The 8552-nt window shown below is 29.4% G+C and overlaps 2 protein-coding genes across 4 annotated transcripts; both read left to right on the forward strand.

The window, feature by feature from the left end:
- The first annotated feature begins 578 nt into the window (after window positions 1-578).
- Window positions 579-5596, forward strand: LOC122570191. 3 transcript variants are annotated; one of them, XM_043732202.1, is made up of 6 exons: window positions 579-726; window positions 801-1038; window positions 3389-3528; window positions 3615-3739; window positions 3817-3956; window positions 4060-5596. In XM_043732202.1, the coding sequence occupies exons 2-6, from the start codon at window positions 969-971 to the stop codon at window positions 4548-4550; spliced, it is 966 nt and encodes a 321-aa protein (XP_043588137.1). In that variant the 5' UTR covers window positions 579-726; window positions 801-968; the 3' UTR covers window positions 4551-5596. The 3 variants fall into 3 exon arrangements, with proteins under 3 accessions (XP_043588137.1, XP_043588138.1, XP_043588139.1); XM_043732203.1 differs by having other exon boundaries at window positions 580-726; window positions 801-2757; XM_043732204.1 differs by having other exon boundaries at window positions 581-726; window positions 801-2710.
- A 605-nt stretch (window positions 5597-6201) lies between these two features.
- LOC122570190 (protein Rae1) lies at window positions 6202-8095 on the forward strand. Its single transcript, XM_043732201.1, has 7 exons — window positions 6202-6332; window positions 6425-6706; window positions 6820-6993; window positions 7070-7141; window positions 7227-7508; window positions 7591-7785; window positions 7881-8095. The coding sequence occupies exons 2-7, from the start codon at window positions 6449-6451 to the stop codon at window positions 7965-7967; spliced, it is 1068 nt and encodes a 355-aa protein (XP_043588136.1). The 5' UTR covers window positions 6202-6332; window positions 6425-6448; the 3' UTR covers window positions 7968-8095.
- The last annotated feature ends 457 nt before the right edge of the window (window positions 8096-8552 follow it).

Consider the following 8552-nt stretch of genomic DNA (forward strand, 5'->3'; position numbering starts at 1 on the left):
ACTACATCAATTATTATGCAAACATGCTACGACAGACGCACTTTCTACTATGCATGAATAATTTACATCAATTAGCAAACATTATACAGTAGCAGTTGATAGTAAAATGTTGAAAACAATTGGAAACGATAAAAGCTACATTTAATTCCGCTACGCCTTTCCAATTTTCATGGTCCAACTTAACTCCTGTTTCAATGAACAAAAAGATTTTTAATACTTTTAAGGAAAACTTCTGCATAAAATTGAACTCCTGCATAATTTTCTTAATCTTCAATCTGAAATATTTATTAATGGGGCTCCATGATATACATAAAAATAAAACTGGACTTTGAAATATAATTTTTTAATTTAAATTTCCCGCGGGTTAGGCAGGAAATTGTTTAGCAATAGCAAACCATAGCCGAGTCGAAAATAACCCAGAGTATGTAGCAGAATTCAAATTGATAAAATAAAAAAAGGATACATTTCGATTTTTGTACTTTGTTATGTAATTTGATATGTGCGATCTTTTTGTAGACCTTGCGTGCAATATCCGTTTCCGGGTGCTTTGGAAATGTATTCTAATGTTTCACCAATATTTATAACTGTGTTCATCAAGATCTGATGACGCACTAACATAATATAAAGAGAAATGTGCTTTTTTTAATAAACTATATATCGCAGTATAGTATTTAATCATCTGAGTAAGAACCTTCTTTGAGGTTAAAGTAGCTATTCTTTTTTAAGGTAAGAAATTCAAAGTACTTTTCTCATTAATATTTCATCGCACATCATTAAAATCTTTTATTCTATCGTTTCAGAGTTGTTTTAATATTGAATGTCAAAAAAGGAAAATTTCTGATAAAAATTGAAGATCGTGACACAAAGTTATGAGACAGCATATGTAGATCGCAATGGGACGATCGCATGCTGCGTTCTGACATGAAAACCGGAATGACACTGCTACATCCTTGTCATTATCTTTTGCAATGCTTTCTACTTTCTGCACACGCGTTTACAAGTGTATTCATTTGAAACGTACATTGACCATGTGCGTCGGTCAGTTGAATTCCAACATATTAACGACAATGACCTAGGATACTTTATCCCTGTTCATAAATCGCAAATAATCAAACACGTTGATGCAGTCGCTACAAACAATTACAGTTGATATATTTCATTTCTCCACTTTTTTTTATAGGAAATCTATATTTAAAATGACAGAAATAGATTTCAAAAACGATATTCTTCAATGCAATAGCATCCTCTGTTTCAGTAAATGACTTTTCTTTATCGAAATTAAATTGTAATTGTAACACGTAAGCGGTCTGTTGACACAGTTTTCTATTCGCCGCGAAAAAGGCATCTCCAGATCAGAGTATAAATTGTCCATTTCTAAGAGGCCATCAAATGACCGTGAAACGGTAAAAGTCGTACACGCGTAACAACGCGAGACATTAGTACAATACGAAGAAAGTAAAATGAAAATGGAAAGTGGACGGTAAACTAATTCCAAGCGGACGCTTCTTTGATGTCGTTGCATATATGTAGAACATTCTGCCTTTTATGAGCCGCACGAAACACATGTGTGTCGTATTGCATATTTATTATATGTGTATTCTCGGGTAGTAAGTCTGAACTAAACATCGAGCAAACTCGAACCATCTTCGTAGAAAACACAAATTTTATCTTTTTATCGAAAAACGTTCCATGAATTTAAAATGCAAAAAATAGAAAATTTTATAATTTAGATCATTATATTTTTAGTTATATTTAGTAATAAAAATAAATCAAATTTCATAAATAATTTAGTTATGTAATATTTTTCTTCAATTAGAAAATAGAAAGATTTTCTCGTTAATTGTGAAGATAAGATTAAAGTAGAAAGAATATAAATAAGTTATGATAAGTATGAACATGTGCACTACACTTTCGAACTCAGAAATATTTGTGGTGCGAAAGTTGCAAAGATATGTAGTAATACCGGTTGCGGCTCAGCTTCACGCATCTTCACATGCTTGGCATATCCTGAATACGATGACAAGATTCTGTGCAAGGACCCATTCTAGTTACTTTATCATAGTATTATAACCCTACACTTTGTTGTTAGAAAATTATTCATTTTATAGATCACAAATTACAATATGAATTTAACATAGAGAAGTAAATTAAAAACTGTGCGAGATAATATTCGTAATTTCAAAATATTACGAATATTACGAGGTAATAATTTTCTTATTAAATTTTGTTAATTTTTCCAATTGAAAAATATATTATTATATCGAATACAATATAATCAATAAGAGTAAATAAATTGATGTAATGAACTATTAAATGAAATACTAAAGTAATACTAAACTAATCATGATGAAAATTTCGTTCTCTCTTTTTCCCGCTATCAAAATTGAATCTACGCCAATAAAAATTGTTCTATATGCCGCGCATGCGCTCAGTATCCTGGGAAGGTGCCAATTAAAGAGAAGTTCAATTCTATGCAACGCATCTATACATAGTATCTTACTTATGTAGATAACTTTGATTGCAATGTGACAAATTGCACTCTTTGCGATGAGATTATACAGAAAACATAACCATCACTATCAATTGGGAGAATCCAAATTCAACCGTATATTTCTACCTTGCTATCGTTAACTGTAATTGCTTTGTCAATTGCGTTATCAGCCGATAATAAAAAGTTGTTTTAAAGTCGAACCAACAACCATGACTTTTAGTGAGTACACGTATTAGCAAGATCAGAAATGTCAGCACGTAAATTTGGTATAACATACTTTTCTATTATAAAATATTTAAGCACAATAGGTTAAATAATAGATATAATGATTTTTATTGATATTGAAACATCACAATTTTTTTGGAAATTATTGCTTTATATATTCGTTTACAGTAGTTATAGAACTATTTGCTTTTTTGTATACTATAACATTTATTTTATAAACCGATAAAATAAATAATAGCGATATATATAAAATCGCACAAATAATTGAACAATGTGTAGGTTACATCAACTTTATATGAAATATATATACATCTACAATATATGTATAAATATATAAATTTTATTTAACGTACTATTATCTGAAATTTTTACAATTCTAAATTTTATCATTAATTATTTTATTGTCTATTATGTAAAAAATTATGCATTAAATAAACCAATTTTATGTTTCTACTAACTGGAATATAAATGTTTTAGTATACAAAAAACAATCAGTTGATCAACTCAAGTATATAGAACAACAATTCTTCAAACATTGTTATATCTACATATAAATATGAGTCGTTGTATAAATTGTATAAAAAAATTGTGCTTCTTTTGTTACTACAAAGTGATGTAATAATATTTTAAATAACATAGTCCAAATATATTAAAAAATTAATATTTTTCCAGTTAGGATTATTACACCTGATAGCATAGAATATCGTTATTTTCCCATCACAAAATCTCGCCTCAGGCTGAGTATGCAAGCTGCTCACGATGCAAGAATTTCCTTACGTACACATTTGGGTGGAGACTCAAATGTGTATGAGGTATGTCTATATCTTGCTAAAAATAAATATGATATTTACCAAACACTTGCACATAACATAAATATAAATATATCCTATATTGATAGATTATTATTGGAGGATGGAGAAACACAATGTCAGCCATAAAAAGGAATAACCAAGAACAAGATGTGGCAGAAGCAGAAACAAGAAACATATTAAATGCTCAGTATATGTTCAATATTTGGATTCAGTAAGAAACTAAAACTACTCTTATATAAAAATATCACTTTAATCAAACCCGAAAGGAAACAACAATTTAATTCTTAGATGGTGTTGTGATGGAACTTTAAAGATTGGTCGTCAAAATGGTGATGTTTTTCTAGCATACAAAGACAGAAATCCGTTTGTTATAAATTATATAGGGGTTAGCACAGCGTGGGGTGCAACTGGTGAATTTTTAATAGAAGGTATCTCTTACAAATTAATCAAATAACATTTCAAATTAATAAACATGTTATTAAACATTACTATTATTAAACATTATTAGACATATCTATATATCCATTTTAGAATCACCATGTACAGCTCTAGTTGTTAGGCAACAATTGGTAGACACTTGCTACTGTTGGATAGATTGTAACGAGTCAGATGGTCTTCCACAAAACGCTGTAATGGCCTCAGAAGATGGTTTGTATATAGGCCGCGTTCATCACAGAGATTCGATCACACCTGGTGGTATCAGAAATAATGTATGTACAATCCCATGGGGTGGAGCCTCTCACGATAAAAAAGATTTTCAAATATTATGCGGCAAAGATGTGAATTGGGTAAAATCATGGGAAGGAAGTGTTCCTTTGTACGCTCTTCCTGCCGGTGAAACCGAAGACGGCCACGCTCTTTTTATAGGCAGAGTGTTACACGAAGGTGTATATCACATAGGAAAAATACAACCGAATCATCAAATATGTTATATAGGCGTACACGGCCATGAAGAACGTTACATAGATTATGAAACTTTAGTCGTTTGTGATTATTACGCTGTGGAATATGTTGGTAGATAAAATTCTTCTTGTGGAAAATATTTATTTTTCATACGAGATACAAATTATTTTTTTATGTCATAAATATTTATATGATTGTAACTCTAATTTAATAGAAATAATATATAAATTTAAAAGAGAATTATAAATAGTATTATGACGGTATTAAAGAATGATGAAACATTTACTCAGAAATCTAATGGAATATAGTTTCATATTCATTAATTTATTGTAAGCTTTCATTGAATGATTCCATTAAAATTTTATAAGCAATATAACATTGAAAGGAAACAAGAGATAAATTTATTTAATATGTGTACATTTAACTCCCACACTTTGGTGGTTGAGTTATCTTAAACTCAGATACTTTCCAAATAATGGAGAAGCAAATTACTTGATCTTCATGATTTTGAAAATTATAGGTCAATTTTTTATGAGTATATACTAAATGCCATAAGGAGGACTGGGAAAGAAATTACAAAAATAGTGTAACAAAATTAGAAAAGATCCCAAAAGCATTCTATATGTATATACATTGAAAATGATAATAAATATTATCATAATTGTAATAAGTGTAAATACTATATAGTAGATGTGCTGACACAAGTACACAATAAACATTACTTATTTATAATTTTGAAATTTATTCCATTTTTTATTATTGAGGACCAGAAATTAGATAAATTTGGGTCCATTGGTATGATTAATACTATTATCTTATCAACTGAATAAGTATGTAATATATTATTGTAACGAACAAAAAATAATGTTTGGAATAATCATCACCATTTATTTATTCTTTTCTTATTTATGATTATAATTTATTATTATTAAAAAATTAATATATAATTATAACATCATAAAGATAATTATTGTTTCTTAAGCTCATAAATGTATTGTATAGAATCCATACAATCTTCCTTCTTAAGTGATTAATTACTCTTCATCTACAGTATTCATCAAGCTTTGCTGCTCTTTGGATTTTGGATCATTAATACCATTATGAAGCATGTATATATTTATATTAACAATAACTTGAATTGGAAATAAAGTAGTATTTTGGATTATTCTTAAACCATTCATAAAAGGATCCCTATATAGGGTAATAAATTTCTTAAACTTTTCTCGACTACTGTATGGATAAGTGATAACACTGGCGCAACACTGCAACATTTTTGTACCATATTGAACACTATTGTAAGCGTTTCTTCCAATAATTCCAATAGTTCCAGTCAAGTTGGTGGATCTCAAGAAAGCGGATCCATTTTTCAAATAAGTGCTACGTAAATTGTCAAGTATATTGATCTGGTTTTCTTTATTTTCCATTTGGTGATATTATACAGAACTACTGCTTAATCGAATAATACATAACGTGATAATTGTCAGAATTATACTCGATACTCGATATTCCCGGAAATTACCGGATTTAGATTACAGTATGTGCAAATTTGTAGACATATTTCTAGATATTGGAATTTTTATGAAATTTATTATTAGACTGCCGATTTTTATGCATTTAATTATGTTTGTAAAAATATAAATTTGTGTAAATATCCGCAGTCTAATAATTGTTATTCACATTTCATGTTCATAAGAAGATTTATGAATTCGAACATTCCAATACTTTCGCGAACCACCATAATCGGGAACATTTTTTTTGTTACCGCCCTGTATAATTCACTTCGCCATCTATTCTTATTATTTCTAATTCTTTGGTCTCAAAATTTACGTTGAGTATTCGTTCTATGTATCCTTTAAATCATAGCATTATTTTTTGTATTGCTTATCGGATAAATAACATACGTGAGAGTACTTTCCTGTTTATTTTCTATAATTTGTTATACAATATATTATTACAATTAACATATAATATATTATTCTGCGGTAAATAACAGTTGGCAGTGTAAAGTAGATTGAAGATGTTTAATCAAAGCGGGGGACTACAAACTGGTACGTCGACTACTTCTAATCCAATGCAGGATTATGAGGTTGTCTCCCCACCTGATGATTCTGTCTCCAGTCTCGCATTTAGTCCTGCTTGTATTCCACAAAATTTCCTCGTTGCTGGCTCTTGGGATTGCAACGTTCGCTGTTGGGAAGTCGAGCAATCTGGTAAAACTGTTCCTAAATCAATGCAATCCATGGCCGCTCCAGTTCTTGATGTTTGTTGGAGTGATGTAAGTTTATTAAATTTTTTATATTAAATTTAACTTTTTTAAGTCCATGTTATCTTTAAAGATTAATGTTTTCTTTGGGTTATTCAATTCAAAGTTCATTCCCTTTCAAACAGGATGGAACGAAAGTATTCATGGCAGGTTGTGACAAAACAGCGAAATGTTGGGATTTAGCTTCCAATCAGAGTATTCAAGTAGCACAACATGATGCACCTATTAAAACTTGTCATTGGATTAAAGCAACCACATATTCATGTCTTATGACTGGTTCTTGGGATAAAACCTTAAGAGTATGTTTATATTTCTATTATTAAAAATTCATTATTATATATGGTCTATATATATTGATAATGGAATACTTTACAGTTTTGGGATCTGCGAAGTCCTAAGCCAGCAATGACTATAAATTTAGTAGAAAGATGTTACTGTGCTGATGTTGTAAATATATTCAATATTTATTCTTTATTATATTTGCAATGATAATTCTTTGGAAATTATAACTAATATTTAATAATTGTTATAGGATTATCCAATGGCAGCAGTAGGAACTGCTGGACGTGGATTAATAGTTTATCAATTGGAAGGCAGTCCTCGAGAGTATAAGACGGTAGAACTAAATTTAAAATATCAGTATCGATGTATCGCGATTTTTAGAGATAAGAAGAAAGTTCCAACTGGTTTTGCAATTGGCAGTACAGAGGGTCGTGTAGCCATACACCATCTGAATCTAGGTTCAAAAGAAAACTTCACTTTCAAATGTCATAGAACAAATGGAACCCCTAATGGATACCAAGATATCTATGCAGTCAGTATGAATTCGGACGATTTATTTCTTGAATTTTTTAATATTCATTTTAATAACTAAATATGAATTTTTTAACGCTTAGGTAAATGATATCGCATTTCATCCGGTTCATGGTACTATTGCAACCGTTGGAGGTGATGGTACGTTTGGATTTTGGGACAAAGATGCTAGAACTAAACTGAAGTCTTCAGAACCTATGGAGCAACCAATTACTCGATGTTGCTTCAATCATAATGGGCAAATATTTGCATATGCAGTGTCATACGATTGGTCAAAAGTAGTTATTAATCTTTCTATACAATTAAACTTTACATAATCAAATGAATATCTTCTTATTTTATATTTAAAATGAAAATACTTATTCTATTTCAGGGTCATGAATACTATAATCCAGCAAAGAAGAATCCTATATTCCTTAGACCCTGCTTTGAAGAACTAAAACCTAAAGCGTCGCCATAAGAGGAATACTATACAATCAGGCTAAAAGGTTTCTGAATTCTGTGATGTTTTAAGATAATAGATTTTATAATTACAGAATATGCTGTTTACATTAATAAATTATAGTTTTCCTATCTTCTTTTTAGTTATACAAGTTTTTCAATGATATTTCATTATAATACATTGTAAATAGCTTCGATATACAATACAATTATAGTTTACATTTTTTATCATATATATATTTGACTATTTTTCACACAAGCTCATTGTACAAAGATGTATATACATACGAGAAGAGTCTTGTTCTTTTTTCACGAGTATAGAAATGTAAAAAAATAATTCCGATAAAAACTCTTACAATATCTTGAAACTGACACGAAAAATTAAGCTATTCTTTTTATTTAGTTAGTGCTTCTTGAAATAAAAATGTTCAATGCATTTTAATTCTTTAAATGAATTAGCATTATCAATTTTAAAAACATTTGTTGAAATTAAAAAGTGGACAAAAAGATTGTTGGCTTTTAAATGTTTTTTCCTATTGAATTGCTGACACATGTTAATAGCAAAAAGTAAATTTATACTTCTATTGTTTGTATATCATTTTCT

This window comes from Bombus pyrosoma, linkage group LG8 (genome assembly GCF_014825855.1).
Source record: "Bombus pyrosoma isolate SC7728 linkage group LG8, ASM1482585v1, whole genome shotgun sequence".
NCBI classification, from domain to species: domain Eukaryota; kingdom Metazoa; phylum Arthropoda; class Insecta; order Hymenoptera; family Apidae; genus Bombus; species Bombus pyrosoma.

Coding starts and splice junctions, on each gene's coding strand:
- LOC122570191 (XM_043732202.1), top strand. CDS start 969: ATGCTTTCTACTTTCTGCACACGCGTTTACAAGTGTATTCATTTGAAA. Junction 3,529..3,614: donor GAGACTCAAATGTGTATGAG/GTATGTCTATAT, acceptor CTATATTGATAG/ATTATTATTGGAGGATGGAG. Junction 3,957..4,059: donor TGGTGAATTTTTAATAGAAG/GTATCTCTTACA, acceptor TATCCATTTTAG/AATCACCATGTACAGCTCTA.
- LOC122570190 (XM_043732201.1), top strand. CDS start 6,449: ATGTTTAATCAAAGCGGGGGACTACAAACTGGTACGTCGACTACTTCT. Junction 7,509..7,590: donor GATACCAAGATATCTATGCA/GTCAGTATGAAT, acceptor TTTAACGCTTAG/GTAAATGATATCGCATTTCA. Junction 7,786..7,880: donor TGTCATACGATTGGTCAAAA/GTAGTTATTAAT, acceptor ATTCTATTTCAG/GGTCATGAATACTATAATCC.